The 21400-nt window shown below is 39.9% G+C and overlaps 1 protein-coding gene across 1 annotated transcript; it reads left to right on the forward strand.

The window, feature by feature from the left end:
* Positions 1–4435: 4435 nt before the first annotated feature.
* Positions 4436–21098, forward strand: LOC132105567 (ETS domain-containing protein Elk-3-like). The gene is made up of 5 exons (XM_059510778.1): positions 4436–4764; positions 13890–14098; positions 14353–15123; positions 18429–18551; positions 20445–21098. The coding sequence occupies exons 2-5, from the start codon at positions 13892–13894 to the stop codon at positions 20559–20561; spliced, it is 1218 nt and encodes a 405-aa protein (XP_059366761.1). The 5' UTR covers positions 4436–4764; positions 13890–13891; the 3' UTR covers positions 20562–21098.
* Positions 21099–21400: the final 302 nt, after the last annotated feature.

Raw genomic sequence — 21400 nt, forward strand, 5'->3', positions numbered from 1 at the left:
CGCGGGGCAGAAAGCTTCGCTGTCATCGCGCGAGAGTCCAAATCTACTCCCAGAAAGGTAATCCGTTGAGAGGGGATTAATACACTCTTCTGGAAGTTTGCGCGTAAACCCAGGCTGTGTAAATGATTTAGCACAATATCTCGATGAGAGTGTGCTTGAGTCTGAGAGTGCGCTAACACCAGCCAGTCGTCCAGATAGTTTAACACACGGACGCCCCGGAGCCGCAACGGGGCCAGAGCTGCGTCCATGCATTTTGAGAATGTACGGGGAGCTAGCGCTAAGCCAAAGGGAAGAACGCGGTACTGATACGCTTTGCCCTCCAAAGCGAATCTGAGGAACTTCCGGTGTCTCTCGATGATCTGAATATGAAAGTAAGCATCCTTCAGATCGATCGTGACAAACCAGTCGTTTGGTTGAATCTGAGACAAAATAGATTTTACCGTCAACATCTTGAATTTGCTCGACCTGAGTGTAAGATTTAGACGGCGTAAATCCAGAATGGGTCGTAATCCGCCGTCCTTTTTTGGTACCACAAAATAACGGCTGTAAAACCCTGACTCCATCTGAGATGGGTGTACTTCTTCTATAGCCCCTTTGCTCAGTAGAGCTAACATTTCCTGTCTCAGCACCGCCATGTCCATCGGTTTTATCACCGTGGAGAGAATTCCGCGGAAAGGGGGCGGACCTTTCCGAAACTGAATGGTGTATCCGTGACAAATTGTGCGTAACACCCATTGAGAAATGCCGGGCAAGCGTTCCCACGCGGCCCGAAACAATATTAGCGGTTTCAACATGTTCGTTTCCTGCAGCGCTGTTGCACACATAGAAATGTCCGGGCACGAAAGACTCATGGTGTTCGTGCACAGGGGAAGTATATGCAGAGCAGGCGTTGTATCTCGTTGTACGTAATCCTGAAACATGTCCACGGCAGGAATTAGGCCAACAGATTGAGCATCGGGCTCTGCCGCTAGCGAAACAGCGGCGGCTGAGCGAGCCGTCATGACGGGCCGTTCGATGAAGACCCTTTGAAGCGCTCCTCGAGCTCTGAAAACTGGATCGTGCATAGTGTCTGAGGAAGCGATTGGTGTTACAGTTGGCTCCAATGCTGTTCGAGGCGCTGTTTGCGGCGAAACAGTCAGGGTTTGAGCGTGGGGACTGCAATGAGAGTGTTGGATGCGCGAAAGCGGTCCAACAGCGCTCTCTAGCGGAGGGCACAGTCCCTGGCAGGCAGCGAAAAAATCAGGAGCTGCTGTTATGTGCCCGAGGGCGAGAGGCCTTGGCCGTCGAACTCAGGTTCAATCTTTTTCGCTGGCGTTGTTGAGCCGGTGGAACAACCCTAGGGCCCCAGTCCTTGCGAGGGGGCGCCATAGGTGAAGGCTCTTCCCGAGAGGGCACTTGCTGGCGGTGAGAGGAGGTTGAGCGAGAACGCGCGGGCGCCTGACGGCGTTCAACCTCTCTGGGTCTGCGGGGAATCAGCTGGCGGAAAGCGGCTGATTGTTGTTTCGCTGCTGTGAACTTCTCCACCACTGAAGTGACCGCCTCTCCAAATAAACCGTCCTTAGACACAGGGGCATCCATGAGGAAAGATTTATCTTTTTCCTTTATATCGGTGAGATTAAGCCAGAGGTGGCGCTCAACCGTAATTAATCCAGCCATGGAACGGCCCACTACTCGAGCAGTATGTTTGGTAGCACGAAGCGCCAAATCAGTAGCTCGCCGTAGTTCCTTGACCGCCTCAGGTGTAATGCCGTCCCCCTCGTCCAATCCTTTTAACAGCTCCGCTTGGTAGGCCTGAAGGATCGCCATGGAATGAAGCGAAGCAGCCGCTTGACCAGCGGCCATATAGGATTTTCCCACTAAGCTAGACGTGACTCGACACGCCTTCGAGGGGAGGAGGGGGCGGGACTTCCACGCCGCGGCCGAATTAGGCGCAAGATGTTCGGCGAGAGTCTCTTCTATCGGCGGTATCGCTGTATAGCCGTGACTCGCCATGCTCGAAATGGTGGCGAAATCCGCGGCTGCAGCGTTCGTGATGCGCGCCGCAAACGGCTGTTTCCAGGACCTCGAAACCTCCTGGTGGAGGTCCGGGAAAAAGGGTAAAGGCCTCCGGGGCTGCGCAGGTGTCCGACTAGTTAGAAAACGGTCGTCCAGCTTCGAAGAAGGTTGGGCCTCGGCCTTCTCAACCTCCCATTCCAGCCCCAATGTAACCACTGCACGGGAAACCACATCCAACAGCTCACTGTAGGAGGGGGAAACACGCCTCTCCTGTCCACTAGGAGGGAGAGGGCTCGTGTCGGCCGCGAAGTCCTCAGACCCCGAGGCCGCAGTGGAAAGAACGTCGTCATCATGACGGTCACAACCGAAGGAGATGGCACTACATGCCCCCGGTGTGGGCCGTAAATCCTCACAGGAGAAAACGACAGGTTCAAAAGTTTTCCTGTGTATTAGGGTAGGGGAGAGCGAGCGATGTGGAGAGTAATTTTCCATCGCTGAACTGTCCTCGAGCTCCATGTCACACGTGTCACCCCAAGCTATCACCTCGTGCGGTGCCTCGGCAGTCGCAGAAGTGGTGTGGCGGGGGTTAGACACGGCGACATCGGAGAATACATCTACCCTCGAGCGAAGGACCCTGAGTCGCAGGCCATCGCAATGGGGGCATGAAGAAAGGCCGCTAAGCGCCTCCTGTGCGTGGTGTAAGCCTAGGCAGACTACGCACCTGTCATGAGTGTCCCCCTGAACGATGTACCTGGTACACGGGTCCTTGCACTTCTTAAAACTCATCGCGTCCGCGGAGAGGAGTATACTGCTCGTGATGATTCGCTGAGAACGCGAGACAATAGGGCACAGAAGATTCGCTTCGTACTGAAGGAATGAAATCTGAGGTAAATGGCGCGCGGCACCAGGTATATATATGCCTACGCATGACTGGGCGGTGCCACGCGCTATTTGGCCAATAGGATTGGCGGGATGGTATAGGGCTTCAGACATTCGTCACACCGAAGGTGTTCCCATACGTGGTGACGTCACCGCAGCATCGAAGTGACCTATGAAAGGGAAAGATGGATTTTTACACTGTGACATTATTGTAATGCACATAGGCTACTCTCATGATTGTAATAGAATACAGTAACGCGGAAATTAAATAATCTAATGTTTAAAGTACAATGTAGGCATATTTATGCAATTCCCACCATGCTTTAATTTCATGCTAATTTAATAAAAAAATTGAACATAATTTTATAAGGTTTTTTTTCTTTATCATAATGCCCTTCTGCTATTATTATTATCATTATTAATTCAACATGAATTGTTACTGTTAAAGATTGACAGGACGTCAGTTCTTGTAAAGACGTTCACAGGCACTTGTTGTAATGTCTTCACCCTCCACTAGATGGCGGCAAATGAACAGACATTTTAAATACAGCGTTATTACTGAGATCGTAATTGTTTTCATATGCCCCTTAAAATGTCAGTGTGTGAACATCTCAAGTGGACGGACTCAGGCATATTCATGAATATCAGCCATTCAGTTATTACATTACCAACATCAGTTAAATCAGAATTTAAAGAAGAGGTCAAGAGAACTCGTCAAGTGTGTGTGTGTGTGTGCTTTGAAGGATCCGGCTTCCTGTCAGTGGTCAGTGGATATCCCTCCAGGAAATCGGAAGATGGTTCCACCCCCCGTGGAGCCCCATACCACTCATTTACCAAGAGAGAGATTTATTTGTAGTAGCTACAGAAATATAGATACAGGCCTACGTTTTATTATTTGAGAGGCACTTTATATGCTAATATCACTTGTTTGTTGCATTGTTGTTGTCACTTGTTGTTGCATTGTGCGTCTACAGTCTTTTGATATGCCAATAAAGCATATTCGACAAGTATTTCTTTATTTATCCAGTCATTTATTCAATTATATAATTTTTTCATGTGAATATTTGTGGGAAAATATCATTGTAATATTTTTAAAGCACTTTTAACGAGGCTGGCGAGGCCAGTTACCCACAATCATATTCTCAGTACAAATTAAAATGTATTAATCTAGCTGGCGATGCCACAATATAAATTATGAGGCTAACTTAATTAACAATTTTTTTTTTTTTTTTTTTTACAAATTACTGCCCATTTTTTGTCTAACAGAATGTTTGAAATCCTTTAAAAATGCACAGAAGTCACCATTTCAAAAGGAAAATCACCCATTTCACAGAATGGCCCATTTATTCTCCTTTTTTTCTAATTTTTTTTTTGTTCTCCCTGATTTAGTAAAGCTATGGGACATTTTCTAGCAACTCTATCCCCAAACGTCAGTATCAGACACACTCATATACACACATGTGTGTAGAGGAAGGAACACGGCTCCTCCCGGCGGGTCCCGGATAGGAAGAGGGTGACGTCAGTGCGCTCCGCTCGCAGCAGATTCAGATTACAGTATACTGCGTGCGCATGTGTGCTCGTGCTCTTGAACGTCGGATGGTGGCTGGAGGAGGAAAAGCGTGTTTACACAGACGGGCCGAGCGCCTGGGGAATAGCGCACGGCGAGAGGAAGTGAGCCGGCTCGCTGTCTGCCTGCACCAACTTCCTGCTCAGAGAGAGAGAGAGAAAGAGAAAGAGAGAGAGAGAAAGAGAGAGAAAACAGTCGGGATCCCATTACAGTCCGACTGAGAGCTGCCGAGACGGCCGACAGCATGGAAAAACAGCCCATTATACGGAATTCTTTTTAATAAAGCGAAAGAGGACCCCAAAAAGCCTGACCATTACGCACAGGTATGTGAATAATCCATCCATGCTACTCGAACGATTTATGCATGTTTTTAAACGTGTAATTACTTCCTAATAACACTGAAAGGAGAAAACTTCCAAAGTACACGACTGAAACTTGATATCCCCCCAAAAAGAATGAACGTATCCAAACGACGGAGCTGTTTGAAATGTTCAGAAGTGATGTGCGAGACTTAAATGTGTACATTTATTAAGTATTTAGTGTTAAAAAACGAATAGATCTCTTTGAGCAATAACAGACACAGAAGACACTTCAAGTGTCCACGGTTCCCGTTACTTACGCGCAATTTACGCACCGTTTACGCACGGCTGAGGAAAGTTTGAATACCTGTTGAGCTCACGATTTTGTGATGTTTGTTTGAAAGACTTTGTTGGTTGTATATTCGAAAGCAGGGCTGCTAGAAAAGAGTGAATTTTGGCTCCTGGCGCTTTAAACGCACTAGTAGAGTTTCTGGTTTGTCTGGAAACAGCAGCAGACTAATTGCCATGCGCTTCCGGATTGAAACTGGCAGCAGACAGCATCTTGAAAATGAGTCATTGGAGCAAACAAAGAAACTTCAGTTCAGCCTTATAGCTGATGTTACTCCTGCGTCTGGATATGCTGGGGGTTATTTAATATGATTGGAGGAGATCGATGTTTGTGAGCCCAAAATGTGTTTGGAGACTTACTGTAAGTCATACACATGGACTTCAGATAGCAGATGATGCTAGAGTTTCCTCAGATCTAACCCAAGATGTCCCCAGGTTCACCACAAGTGTCGTATCATAGCAACCAGGTGTAGTTTGTCAAGTTCATGTTCATGTTCAACTCTAACAATAAGAAAGTGTCCACATACTTTTGGTCTTCATTTTAAACTATTGTATTATCATTTAGAAGGAGATGTTTTGCTTTTAAAGCATGCTTGTGCCATCTTTCTTTAAATCTAATGCCGCTTTGGATGCCATTTCCTTCTGTTTTGAAGTTTTGGACACACTGCATGTAAAGTCTACAGTCACGTTCCTTCTATCTACTTCCTGTATGGTTAGATGGGTTGGATACATTGCAATTATGCCGTTTTTGGCATCTAGACATTATTTCAAACATAAGACATTTAAAAAGCTCAGTGCTAAAACAAACTATCAACTGTGATTAGTAAGATTATTATTTGCTATTTGAGTATTTATTTAGCCTTAATATTACTGTATTTTCCCTGAAATGGGTTAAAAGAGGAACCATCATTTTGATCAAACAGCCAGTTAGATTCAAACAGTTTAATGAAAGAGTAAAATGCAGCGATGCCTAGTTTAATGTAAACAAGGAACGCTTTCCAAGCCCTTTTTGATTATTATATCTATATTTTTGTGCCATAATATTTCTGTATTTTCCGTGAAATTGCTTAAAAGAGGAACCATTATTTCAATAGAACAGCCAACTAGATAAAAAAAAAAAGTTTAATGCAAGCATTCCAAAATCTAGTTTAAAGTATAAGGAATGTTTTCCTTTTTTGATATTTGAAAGTGTCCGCATTCTTTCTGAAGCCACTATATGGACACAGACATGCCGTCAGACGTTCTCAGATCTGTCTGCATAATTTCAAGAGCTGCAGCTCTTTCTGGAGAAATGTGGTTGTGGAGAGAAGTCCTTCATGGCTCTTTTCTCCCTCTCTTCAGCAGGAGCTCACTGAATTTTCCACTGCAGTCTGTGTGCGCAGGAAGAGCGCACATTTAGTCATGGCGAAGAAATGTCTGCGCACACCAACTAATCTCATTACGAGTTTCCGCTGGCGCTACAGTGGAGGGGTTTGTGAGTGCGACGGCAAGTTTGGTGTTTAAAAGCTGTCTGGGGGCCATTCAAAACACTGGGCTTGGGGTTTTGGGTCCAAACTGTCCCTGTGTGTCTGTTGCATGAGTCTTGAACGGTGTGAGCGTGTCACTTTACACTGGAGAGAGCCTGGAGTGCATCTTCTCACCTCAAAGATTCTCTTCTTTCCTCTTTTATATATATATACACACACACACACACACACACACACACACACACACACACACAAGCGCTCGCCGTGTGGGAAACTTAAAAAAAATCAACCTTATCAGGTGGTATACTGTATGTTGCCTGTTAAGCCACTGACAGACTGAGCTGTTGCCTGATTCTGTGTCTACAGACATGTTCCTCCTGTCTAGTTTCTGTATGGTTAGATGGGCTGGATAGATTTGATGCTGTGCAGGTTTTCTGGGTGTTTTCCATTGGCATTTTTTGAAAACAAGCTCCTCTCCTCACAAGAGTTTCTCACCAATGGCCATCCGAGAAAAAAAAAGTTCAGCTGTACACTTAAAAATGACTCGAAAAGTGCAATTTTTATAAAATCTAGTTTGTAAAATAAAATGAATATCTAAAATTCATATATATATGCAACTTGCAATTGTAGTTGTATTTAAACTAAACTTTAAAATTAATAATGAATATACATGAACACTTTTTTGGAAAGTATCTACAACTAGCAAAATTTTTGGTACACAAAAACACAATAATTGTAGATAGGTAAGTTATGAGGAGTAGAAAATTAACTCAAAATGCAAACAAATCAACAAAAGTGCAAATAAAACTGACAAATTGTGCAAAAACATGACCTTAATTATTCATTTCCCAATGCATTATGGGAACAGTGCATTGTAAATGTATAGGTAGTTGAGGTAGATTTGATTAAATGTTATACTTTTTAAAAGTTTTCTACTTTGAAACGAATATGAGACACCGGTATAGATAAACCAAAGATGTAAATAAGTATTTGAGTAGATTTTAAAGTTCATATAATTTATTGAAGAAAATAATACATATTTTCTGCTGTATTTACTTCACAACACATTTTTTCAGTGTATTTTTCTATACTGTAAACTCAGAAATCGAAAGTTTTTCTGAGGTAAATAAGCATTTAAAGTGGTAAAACAGTTTGTTTTCTTACTGATTCTTAGGCTCAGATGGTATCTATAGATTTTTTCACATTTTCCGCACTATTTGGGGAAAAACACACATTTAAACTAAAGAGTACTACTCTTATTGTTAAAATTGATTGACATGTTGAGAGACAGAATCCCTGTGGACTTACCAATGCCATCTAACTGAAAAACTATGGATGATTCATTTCATCCCAAATTTCATGCAGTGTGCTAAAACATCTTTAAACCCAATGACCATGACGCTGATGCATGCCAGACAACAGCAGAAGAACAGAGCCAATGCAGTGCTGTGTTCGAGTGTGTCTTTTTGTTTAGCGCACACGGTCCGTTATTTATTTGTGTGTCTTAGAACAGACTTGGCTTCTGCACAGTTTATGTGATTGCTCATAGTGAAAGATAAAACAGAGACTTTGCATGTGCAGTTTTTTCTCTCTCTCCATTTTTCCCCTCTGATAATCTAACAATGACTTTTACAGACACGTTCTGTGCAGAAACCTCTCCAAACTGCCAAGAGCATTGGAAATCAGCTCGCTCTGTTTATGTCCTTTGATTAGGGCAGTTAATCTGGGTATCAATGAGTCCGTTGATCATGGTGTCACACAAAGCATGTCTGTCTTTAGACGTCCATATGGATGAGAGGTGTGTGCCAGCATGAAAAGAGAAGAGGAAACCTCCCATTTGTGCCTTGTGTCCGTGTGGTCCCCGCGTTCCAGTGTTTGCTCCCCGCAGCAGGAATTCCTACCTTTCAGTTCGGGATCGGCATTCCCAGGAAGACGCCCTTCAAAGGAGAATTGGAGGAAGTCCTGATATAGACAGTTTTACGGTCGTTTAACGCAGATGCTCTGCTCAGAGGATGCTGGAGCAGGAAATGGTTTTATTTCACGTCTTTGGGGGTTTGGGAAAAATAACTGGGTATGTGGCGTACGGCGAGCTTTCATGTTCTGCCCAAGAGTTAAGTATGAGATATGACTGTAAATTGCTACATGAGTATGTATAATGAGATCTGTGTCACATATGTAGGAGAGTATTCAATGAGTGTGTGTGTGTGTGTGTGTGTGTGTGTGTGTGTGTGTGTGTGTGTGTGTGTGTGTGTGAGAAAGCACACAATACTTCCTGATAAATATCTGTAGTCTGTATTGGCAGCATTTTCTCAGCACTTCCTCCTTTGTCACCACAGGTTTGGCCGAATCTTGCTGTTTGTGTCTCGTTACACTCCCTCTGGCTGATATTCCAACCAAAAGCATCTGAAAAGACAAAAATAAAAGTTGTGCACACCAAATTATGAAGCAGAACGTCAACATGAAATCAAAATCTTAATACATGTTCCAGGTTTTCAGGAATTGTCCACTGATTGTTATTCCAAAGTGAAAAAATAAGCATAATCTATCATCACATTGTAATAAATTCTGTTGATTTTTGATGGATAATCAAGTGTTTTAAGTACAGATGTCAAATGTCTCATTTTCTTAAAACATTTACTCAGTTTGCAAACATTTTTCACCACATTGATTCCCGGTGAATAAAATCAAAAGAGTTTTATTCAGAAATGTCTTTTCATCAAAATGTAATAAACTTTTACTTTTCTAATTTTCATAAAATATCTACTAATTTTCCACCTTAATTGCATCCTGAAGGATAAAATATAGTGTTTTAATTAAATATGTCACATTACCAATACCAGCAACACAACAAACAACATTTTTTTTCAAAAACTTTTTCAAAACTTTTTACTATTAAAACTTTTATTTATTTACACATTTTTCATGATCAACTTGATTCCCACTGGATAAAACCAGTGTATTTTTTTTAGAAAATACATCACTTTACTACATCGAAATTTAATAACTTTTTTTTTTCTTTATAAATATTATGTTATATTTACTCATTTTGCAACCGTTTTTCTAAATCCTACTGATTCCCAATGACATTATTTGGAAATACATCACATTACAGAAGCATAATGTGTCACGAACACCATTGCATGTTGACCTCAAGTGTTTTCGGTTTGATTTTAGCCTGTCCTGTTAGAGTTTGGGGCCGTTTGCTCCTTTCGGCTCATTATTCAATCAATCCCTTGATGACTTCCAGAGCCGGCAGTTTGATGAGCGAAAACCAGGGTGAAAGTTTAAGCTTATGTGTCTTTGTCAAAAATATGACAAAGACTTTTCCAAAATAAGGCCGTCTGCAACCAGGGAGTTCCACTTGGCCAATAAAACACGCTTCGTGTCAGAGCTATCCACACGTGTGAGTCAGCCAGCCTCGTTTCTCCATCTACCACTCCGTCTCGTTCGTTCCCTCCATCTGTCTCGGGAGAGTGTTGGCTCAGACAGAAATAAAGCTGCAGTAAACGCCAGCCCGCCCTGACTTACTTGACTGACTTACAGTTACCAAAGGGCATGATGTAACGCTAGTTAAAACTGAGGAGTGTGTTCAAACACACACACATTTGGCAGCTTTGAATGCGAGTCAAACTGGTTTCCTCCTTTAAACGCCTCTCAGACCTCAACCTGAGGTCCTTTACTGTTCCTCCACCCAGGTCTTCCTGCTGTCCTGCATCCCAACACTTAACACCACCCCCTCAACTTCAGTTTGTCTTAAACACCACATATCCACTAAAAAAAATAAGTAGAAACTCTGTGCTGCAACATATTAAATATATGCATGTTTCTTAAAGGGATAGTTTACTTAAAAATGAAAAGTCTGTGGTCATTCATGAGGCATCATGATGTACCAAAGCTGCCTACTTTACTCTGTTCTGAAACACAAAAGGAGACATTTAGAAAAATGTTCATGCTGCTCCTTTTCATACAATGAAAACATGCACATATTGAAATGTGTGCTTTTATGTGATCTTAGAAAACTTGGTAATGCACAAAATCATATTGGAATACTTTTATGATAATTTATTTGTTTGTTTGTTTGTAAGCAACTGGTCTGTTTTTATTTATTTATTTGTTTGCTACCATGTTATTAGCTAAACTGATTTTCATGATTTTTCATGATTCAAAATAGAAAATTAAGTTATTAAACATATATTTTAATTATTTATATTTAAATTAAAGATTTAATAACTGCACTTGAGAAAACATTTCTAGAAATGTTAAGTAGCAAGTGTACTGAAAACACTTATTTCAAATTTTATATATACATTTATTTAGTTATTTTAGTTATTTTTCCCTTGTATGTTCTAATTGTATATTGCATTTTGTTTTCAACTTGTTATTTTAACTTGTAACAGGTTAACTTACCTGTGGTTTGAAAAGTAAAACGTTAGTCTTGTCACCATAAAAGGCTCAATAAAACAATGAAAATGTTGCATTTCCTGATCAAAGTCTACCGGTTTTGTAATGTATATATAATTTTTATATTTCCTAAACTTTAACCAGGGATGTAGAGAAAGAGGTTATGAGAGTACACTAAGGGTAAGCATGTGGCCAAAGGGCATGACGACAACGGTCACAGGAAGTGGCCCAAGCAAGTTTTAAACTTCCTGTACTGTTGGGCTTTTAACATTGAACCACTGCACCTTCCTGTTGGAGTCAATCCCAGACTGCAAAGATGAAAAAACTCACTCCTGTTCATTAGAAAATCCTTATCTTTCACCCAGTGGATCCAGATTGAATGCAGCTTTGTTGTCTATATCTGAGTGTGCTGAAACAATAATTAATTTGTCTTTTTTGTCAGTCTATTTTATTTGTCTTGTGCAGGACAGTTTAGCATCACTCAAATCATGTTGTCTGAACTATAAATGTTACAATGAAAGGCTCTGTTTATTTCTAAGGTTTCTTGAAGGAATGTGAGCAGATATCATTGTGCACATCCTGTTTCGTGAGATCGCAGCTTCCTGTCTGTGTCCTACCACAGTGCCAGAATATAAAGAGCACTTTTAGCCATTTTGTGCTCTGAAACCCATTCACAAAAACTGGACGATCTATCAGTCTTATCATGGGAGGTCATGGTGGATAAAGATTAAGTATGTGTGTCTGTGCATGTCGGACTAATTTTGGCTGTATTATAGTCTGATAATAACAGTTTGGGTGATGTTCAAGGATTACGCAGCAGAACAATTTAAAGGGAAGTGTCTGACTTCATGTTTTTTATTACTGTTATTCTGGATCAGCCGGTATTTTGATCAAATGGATCTCAGATTTAGCTAAACTATGGTTAAAAAATTTGCCGTTTTTTTTAATGTATTTTATGCTCACCATGGCTGCATTTATTTGATCTAAATACAATAAAAACAGTAATATTGTGAAATATTATTACAATCCAAGATGATCATTTCCTGTTTTCATATATTTTTAAATATAATTTATTTTTGTGATGCAAAGCTGATTTTACAGCATCATTACTACAATCTTCAGTGTCACATAATCCTTCTGAAATCATTCTAATATGCTGATTTAATGTTCAAAAAACGTTTCTTATTATCATTAATGTCGAAATCAGTTGTGCTGCTTAATTTATTTCGGAAACCATTCTTTGATAAATAGAAAGTACAAAAGAACAGAATTCTTTTTAAATATACTTTTTTTGTAACAATATATTTATTGTTATTTAAATAACAATTTAGTCACTTTTGATCAATTTAATGCATACTTGCTGAATAAAAAAAAGTTTATTCAAAAAACAAAACTAACTTATTCACCCCTAACCTTAACTTAATTGGCGTTTTGAACTGAATCTTAATTTTTGAGTGGCCTATACCTTTAAGAATTCCTTTTCTGTTTGTTGTATGTTTTGGCTCTAGTTTTGGGACATTTCAACTATTTTGTGCCCTCTTAACCCACCTATCTCTACCTGGTCACTCTAATCTGTTCCTAAACAGGATCTTGTAGATAGACTTCATGTTTACCCTGTTAGAAATCTCTGTTCACCAGTGGATGTATTTGCCCGCCTTTGAGCGGACACCTCCGTCACCCAGAGAGTTCAGCAGCACGGTCGATGCTGGAACATGTTGCTTATTTGCGATTCATTCCCGTGTCAGTCTTTCCGGCTGATAGCTCTTTGTTGTTTATGAGCCTGTGCGTTAATGTACAACAGAACAGGAAATGCTTGCAGAGTTTGCATGAGGGCACTCAGGAATGACGTTTTTTGTTCATGCGAGAGATGAAGAGTGCAGAAGAAAAATGGGGAAATTAAAGGAAGACGGTGAATTCAGGAGCGTTCTTTAATGTGGCCGCGTTTGTACGGCTGATGCTCTGGCCTCTCCCTTTCACCACTTCCTGTTTGAAACCTGCATGAAAATGGTTAAAGGAAGGTTTTTTTTTTTACGAATGCAGTTAACTCCTGGAAAGATGTCTGATTATCAGATCAATTGAAACAAGGCACAGGTCTGCGCTAATTCACAGACATATACTAAGGCTTTGCTGTACCACAGCATCTTCCTTCAGATTCTTAAACCTTATTAGGGTCATTAAACATGTCCTTAAAGGAACACTCTACTTCATTTTCCAACTCCCCTAAAGTTAAACAGTTGAGTTTTAACGTTTTCTATTCCATTCAGCCAATCTTCGGGTCTGGCGGTAGCACTTTTAGCTTAGCTTAGCTTAGCAAAGATCATTGAATTTGATTAGACCATTAGTATCTCGCTCAAAAATGACTAAAGAGTTTCTATATTTTTCCCATTTAAAGTTTGATTCTTCTTGATTCTTGTTACAAAACAGCCTTAACAATAAAGTTTCTATTTTGGCATTCCATAAAGAACCTTTTACATCAATATGGGATCTTTCCTGGAGAGTTCTCAAAAGAAGCATTATTTCTTGGTGTGAAGAGCATGTGTTAATCAAAAGTACGTTTTTAAGAACCTTGCGCATTGGAAAGGTTCCATGAATGTTAAAGGTTCTTCATGGAATTATTGATGACAATAAAGAACCTTTTTGTAAGAGTGTAGCCTATAGTGTGAACAGTCTGACTTAAGAACAAATAACTCTCTAACCGATTCATTGGAATGAAACTCACAATCTGAATTGGTCAAATGACCCCACACTCTTAAAAATAAAGGTTACAAAAATGGGTTTTCCACATCGAAAAAGAAGAACCATTTTTAGTTCCGAACTTTTCAGTGAAATTTTGTAAATTATTAAAAAAATAATTTAACTAGGTTCTTATTGTGTTCTGGAAAAGAATATCTGCCCAATTATGATTATTAAAATGTAAACTGTTAATGTTTATAGATATGGAGAGTGCTATCACGCTGTGGCAGTTTCTGCTGCAGCTACTGCTGGACCAAAGCCATAAGCACCTGATTTGCTGGACGTCCAACGACGGCGAGTTCAAGCTGCTCAAATCGGAAGAAGTCGCCAAACTCTGGGGCCTGCGCAAGAACAAGACCAACATGAACTACGACAAGCTTAGCCGAGCATTACGCTACTATTATGACAAGGTTACACACGCTCGAATTGGATAAATCCAACAATTTTACGAGGTGGCGATTTTGTAATGAATTTATACAATGGGATTTGTATGGAGAATTTTACACCCCACAACCAACCATCAATGGGGCATTAGCAGATTGTATTAAAACGTACAACCAAGATTGTACAAATTCATACGAATTAGCCACCAATTTATGTAAAATAGTTACAAATTGCCATTTGACTGTATTGTAATTGTATTGTAATCTGTTTTCTTTTGCAGAACATCATAAAGAAGGTGATTGGCCAGAAGTTTGTTTACAAATTTGTCTCGTTCCCTGATATTCTGAAGATGGATCCCCAAGCGGTGGAGCTCGGTCAGGGTGGGGGTCACATCGCAGGGGGCGTCATGTTGCAGGAGGTGGAGTCAGATTGCGGCGAGGGGGAGGAGTCTCCAAAGCTGTCGCTGTCATCGCTGAGAAGCCCTGCCTACAGGAACGAGTATCTCCACTCTGGTCTCTACTCGTCCTTCACAGTCAGTTCCCTCCAAAGCCCATCTCCGCTGCTGCATCCAATTAAAGTTGAGAAGCAGCGAGAGGGCGATAGAGGGGAGGAGGGACAAACGGTGATTCGCTTTGTCACTAATCGATCAGAAAAGACCGTTCCCCTGGCTTCCTCACCACCACCTGCATCTGCGGAGGTCTTCTTCGCTTCAAAAACCTCCCCTTGTTCATCCCGTAGCCCCTCCCCTTCTCATAGCCCTGTCTACACGCTGCGGCCGGAGCGCAGCCCAGAGGCTCGCATAGACGAATCAGAGCAGAGCGCTCAGCCTCTAAATTTATCATCCGGCCACAGGAAGCGGGCCCAGAATTGGGCCACGCCCCCTGAGAGGAGGACCGGTAGCAACGGACTGCCTCCCAAAGCTCGGAAACCCAAAGGGCTGGAAATCTCCGCCCCTTCCATACTGCTTTCAGGAAGTGACTTGGGCTCCATCGCCCTCAACAGCCCAGCACTGCCCTCAGGGTCACTTACACCAGCCTTTTTCACTGCACAGGTATTAAACTGTCACATGTTCATTTACATTTTTTCATTTACAATGTATATTTATGTCACACATACATCTGTTTCCTAATAATCAAAGCAAAGGATTTTTCTTTCAAAGAGAAAGAAATGTCAAATAGATTTAATTCAATACCAAAAATTACTGTTACAAGAAAAATGTGCTATTTTACACAACATTTGTTTGCTATATGTAGTTTTTGTACTACTGTATTAGAATATAGTGTACCGTAGTTAGGTTAGCAACATGCTAATGTAAAGCTATATTTAATGGACAGTGAACAGCTAAGCCAAGCATAGCCAAAATGCTTACATTTAACTTAATATCATATATTATTGATCAATATTGTTCACATTTAAATAAAAAATGACATTTTAGACAATCATTTTTGAGTGCTCTTTAGAATATTGTGTAGTTAGCTTAGCAACATGCTAATGTAAAGTTCTCTTGGATTCAGTTGTGAGAAGGCAAGGCAGCATTGTTTTTAACAAATAGGTAATATTGGTCTGATTATGTTAGTGATGACCAAGCAACTTTGATCATTCTCATACTTTAGAATTGTACTTATATTTAATAAAAGTATTTTTTTTTAAACTATAGAAATATTTATTCCAGTATGCTTTATTACAATATAAATGCAATGTATTTTTATGGCAGTGCATCATGTTGTTAGCTTTTCAAGAAGCATATTATGCACTAGTATTTAATTGCTGCCTGTGTAGAGCTTTCGGATTAGATTTCATTTCGTTGTAGGAAGCTTACTACATTTTGGAACTGAGCTATAATTGAACACAAAAACATCCTCTCCGGCAGTGTTTATAAGCCTTCAACAGGTAACAAATAGACAGGACACACACCTATTCTGGTAATACAGCTATTCGTTTCGGCATTTACTGGGTGTGTAGGGAGAAATGCGTAGCAGGCAGACAGGTTTTTAAAAAGAGGTAGAGTGAGACAGGAAGAGGAAAAAGACAGACAGAATGGCCTAAGTGAGAAAAGAAAGACCTGTAAGTAAAGCCATATGTCCGTAATCTCACACACTACAGCATAGTGACACAGGACAGAGAAAAACTGAGCGAGAACGAGAAATTGATTTCACATGCTGCCCTATAGCCACAACCTGGTGAGCCAAAGTCCATGACCCATGGGAAGCTACATGCTTGTGTGGGTTTTTCTCCCACTTTCTCTCTTAAAGGGACAGGTAACCCAAAAATTTACTTTGTCATCGTTTACTTACACTTATGTCATTCTAAACAAACACAAGCGGATACATATGCATCCCTGTGACTATTTCTCTCTGAACGTTTTACACATTTAAACTAGAGTTTCTCATATATATGTTAACCCAATTTATCATCGCAGGTGTCTATAGAGGCTTTCGCACAGGAGGAAACTTTTTATAGTTCCTAGAACTATTGGTGAAAGTTCCCGCTTTTTGGCGTGTTTAAACCGTGAGAACTAGGAACCTATTTAGTTCTAGGAACTAAACTAGCTTCTATATAAGAGAAGGGTCTAAAACAGTTCTATAGGAACTATAATTGATGCAGTGTACACTGATTGGCCAAATGCATACAAAACACTGACTATCCGGCATTTAAAAATATTTACTCAACGAACATGGAAAACCACGACAATATCATTTACCTGATGTCTGCGGTATTGAGTTCTTTTCTTTTCTGAGTGCGGAGCAAAAGACCCCTATTGTTGTGGCCATCACCATCGCTTGTTTTTTTGACTGTAAACAAAAGGTCATGGAGTGTTGTCACCTTCTGGTCAAACTAATTAGTGTAAAAACTATACAAGGCGCATGTGCAAGTTGAGCATACAAAGTATGAACGGTTAGAATTTTTTTTATTTTACCCTAGCCTAGAGTAACTGAAGTATACTTTAGTAAAATGTTTGTCTTATTTAGGGTAACACCATGTTTAATTTTTGACAGGAATGAAAATGAGACTGTGAGGGATAGAAGTACAGTGCATTCAGTGGTTTGTACTGTTATTTAAAAGCATACTGATTGTCCAGCTGATGAAACGTACCTGTATTTTAGAAAAAAAACTTTCAGCAGACAGACTCCATAAAACCCTTTTGAAAGTTGGTGAGAATTACGACACTTCATACACTATGTGTCATTGTAAAGACTGTAAATGGTGTGTGCACACCAAAAGCTAATTTCATTATTTACGCGAGTAGATTACATATAAAGTCAATGCAAAGACATGAATTTGCGTGGGGCACTGCGAATGATGTGAATTGGGAAATGTGATTCTCATGAAAGTGCAATATATGCTTCAATCGCATCTTTAAGCAAGCGAGTGGAAAATTTGCAAGATGCATTGTTGCGCAAGACAATCAGCAAAGAACTTATTGACAAGTCCAGTTTGAAAAATCCGGTTATATCAGAAAATGGAGAAGAGCATTATGGGATGGTGTAGCCTACACCCCACAAGTCTATCCATCACATCCTCATTTACATTTAGTATGGCATGTAACTTGACATTGTAGGACATCAGAAAGTTTGCACAAGCCTTATGGACTAATTTAATGGTGCCTTTTTGGAGCAGTGTTGCCAAGTCAGTTTTTTTTTCATGTCCGCGGTTTAAGTGACCCCAATACCAGGGGGTTTACAAGGGGAACCCCATCAAAAACAAAAAAAAGGGTATTTTACCCCACTTAAAACAATTAGGCTAATTTTAAGCAGCATGTTTTGTTGTGAAAAACCTGGCAACCCTGTATTGGAGATCATCAGTCCCTGGTTGCCTTCGAAAAATTTAAATTGGGACGATTGTCCACAAGAGACAAATTTAAACTGATTTTTAATGACGTGAGTTTGAGCACATGACAGAAGTTTAATTGGGGGTTAACTGTTGCTTTAAACATACTGAACATCTACAACAGACAGTTATTTCATAACGTGAGATTGAGTAAAATGCTCCAGCCACTTGGACAGATAAAACAAGTGTCAGCTATGTCCAGGACAGTCGTGCTTACATGCATTGCATTTGTGCTACATACCCTTAACACTCCAAATTTGTCCTGTTCAGGTGAAAAAATCTGGGAAGATTTTTTTAAAGGGTTTCTCAGACTACTTGTGCATGACAGGTTTCACATGCTATTGCCTTCAAACTGACGCAAAGACGTGTCTGGACATGCAGAGACTCACATTTGTCTTTCCAAAGTTTCAAAAAGACATTTTTGAATTGGGATTTCATGATCCATGACTTCAGTGACTAATACAAATAACATCTAATGTTCCTGTTCCCCCCTTTCACAATACCTCCCCTACTCCTCTCTCCCTTCAGACTCCCTCTGGTTTGCTGTTGACACCCAGTCCTCTCCTGTCCTCCATTCATTTCTGGAGCAGCCTGAGTCCGGTAGCCCCTCTCAGCCCAGCCAGGCTACAGGGCCACGGGTCACTCTTTCAGGTACGCACAAAACATTCTCAAATCTATAAAAAATAGGAAACTGATTTTGTGAGGATGTGTTTTCGCAGTGACATGCGAGAGTGTTTTAGAAAGAGATTCATTTGTCTGTTTCGAGAGCGTGTTTGTGTTTGGTGTCATGTTTCAGTCCTCATGTGAGCGAGAGGGGAAATCCTGTGGATACTTCCTGTTCTGGCCCCGGGGAGAGTGAGTGTGTAGGGAGGTGTGTGTGTGTGTGTGTGTAAGTGAACAAAAAAGGCAGAACGCAAACTTTATATTTCTGCTCATCTTGCTTTTTGAGGGGAGACTCCAGTCTTTACTGTAAACATCGCTAGCCAGCAGGAAACCATTAAGGTAACCACGGGCGACTGTTTGGCTCCGCCTTTACAGAAATGGTGACAGTTCATGATGTGCACTTTTACTACCGCATACACACACACACACACACACACACAGAGACAGACGTACACTCACTCCCCCACTCTCACTTCCTCCCTGGGCGGCCGTAGTGGGAGATTTCTGGTTGGTCACATGATTGTCCTTCCTGCTGTTATTGGCTGCAGTGGAAAACTTTTGTGGCACGTCTGGATTTTTTTCTTTCTCAGTGCAATTCATCTTTGGGTTTTTTTATTTATTTATTTATTTTCTTTCTGTACCTGTAAAATATATACCAGAAAAAAATTGTTGCTTGTGAGATGTTTTTGAGTCAATCCGGGAAATGGATTTACTGGTGTGTGAGTGTGTGTGTGTATTAGGGTTTGGAAATAAGCTACAGATGTTTCCTCTCTGCATTGGATATGGGGGAAAAAACAGCTTCCTGTTAAAAAAAGGGAGGGGGTGATAACTGAAAAAGACTCTGTGCCTGTGTGTATAGTGTGCTATCACATAACAGGAAGTTCCTCTCCTAGTGCTACCGTGATGTACTACGAGTGTTTGTCTTGTGAACCACAAAGACAGGGTCCTCACTGAGGTGTATTATGGAGATATTTACAGAAACTTAAGAAATGCCCAGGTATTCTTTAAAAAATCAAATGTAAGATTTTTTTTTTTTTTTTGAAACCCAATTTTAAGTACACTTTATGGTGGCATTTGTTGTACTGAATTCAATTCATGGTATTTTTAGAAATGATTTTAATCATAAAAAACAAACAAAAAAAACCTTCCTTTCTGTAACACAGGAATACGATTTCTGGGGAAAATGTCCTGAAAATGTTGTCACAATACAAAAATCAGTCCTTCAGGCTTATTCATTTGTTTGTATCTTTCTTTATTAGGTAAAAAAATAAAAAAAAATAAAAAAATAAATAAATAATAGAACAATACTGCTACTAATAGTAATAATAATACATATATGGACACATGCTCATTTCACCTGAAAATCAGAAATAACAAACTAAATAAATATGAACAAACAAACAGACTTATCTAACCAATAAATAAATAGTAAAAATAATAATAATAAATTAAATGTAGGTAGTATTTAACTGCAAAATCTAAATAAATAATAAAAAAAAGTTTAATAATAATACATTTAAGCAAAAAAAAAATAATTATATATATATATATAAATGATATATATATATATATAAATGATATATATATATATAAATGATATATAAATTTTTTTTATATATATATATATATATAAAATAATTTATATCCTATTGAATAATACCTGGACATTTCTCGATAAGATTTAACCATTAAGATGTGATCTATTATTTGATCTGGTTAATTTACGGTTATATGACATTTCCTGATACAATATTTTAAAAATGTTTTTTCCCCCTCACTATACACTATTTTCTGCTTAACTAGTAAACATAGCACATGAGGACATTGTGATTCAGTATGTGTAGCATTACCTCAATGTCCTGTTTTCTTTCTGACTCTCAGTTCCCGAACCTGCTGAACGGGCCGCTCCCATTACCCCTCCCCAACCTGGACTCCTCTTCATCCTCCTCCTCCTCCTCCTCATCTCTCCTCCTCTCCTCCAGCGGCCAGAAATCCTGATTTCTGGACACTCCACATACCCCCTCCCCAGAATTACACCTTTGATGTCACACTAAGAAGGAATTATGGACCTTCATGTCATTTTTGAGCCAGACTGCAGTTCACCCCCTTGTGGCCACCTTCACCTACAGCACCCTTCAGTTCTGTTGAATTTTGGACCAGCAAACTGTGTGTTTTCTTCTTTAACTCAGGCTGCAATCCAAACAGCTCACCAAAATTCCTCCGCAAACTCTTAAAATAGGGAATTATGATGAGGTAATGCCAAAGAACATGAAGTGTCCTTTTGAGAAGACGGTGAGTAAGTGGAAACGGAGCCTTGGAGAATCTGTATCCTGGAGAAAGTGTTCTAGACTGGACTTTTTGGCAAGTTATTTTTCATAATCTCAATTTCAGATAGAAACAAACGATGCTGAACGACGTAAAACACGTTTAAAGCAGCGTAGACCTTCTCCATTCCCAGGGTGCTTCAACTGGAAAGATCTCAAGCAGTTCAAAAAGAAGAAATGTTTAATCCATATTAAAGGAATCTCATTAGCATTTAAGTCTCTTTTTTTAATCTTTCGGAGGCTGTGAACCGGGTTTCTGTTCGTTTGTTGTTTGTCGGGTGTTATATTGTATAATATTGCGTTGTATGCACTGTGCTTCAAATGTACTGCCGGCTGTGCCTTTTTTGTGTAAGAATTGTGTATTTGTATTATTTTCTTGCTTAAAAACTTTTTGTAATAGACGAAATTCCATTTCAATATTGGAAAGAAAAGCTTTGTAATAGCTTCCGGTTTTTTTATTTTTTATTAATGAATTGATTTAAAAAAAAAAGGTGTATTCTCGTATTAATATAT

This window comes from Carassius carassius, chromosome 26 (assembly GCF_963082965.1).
Source record: "Carassius carassius chromosome 26, fCarCar2.1, whole genome shotgun sequence".
NCBI classification, from domain to species: Eukaryota; Metazoa; Chordata; class Actinopteri; order Cypriniformes; family Cyprinidae; genus Carassius; species Carassius carassius.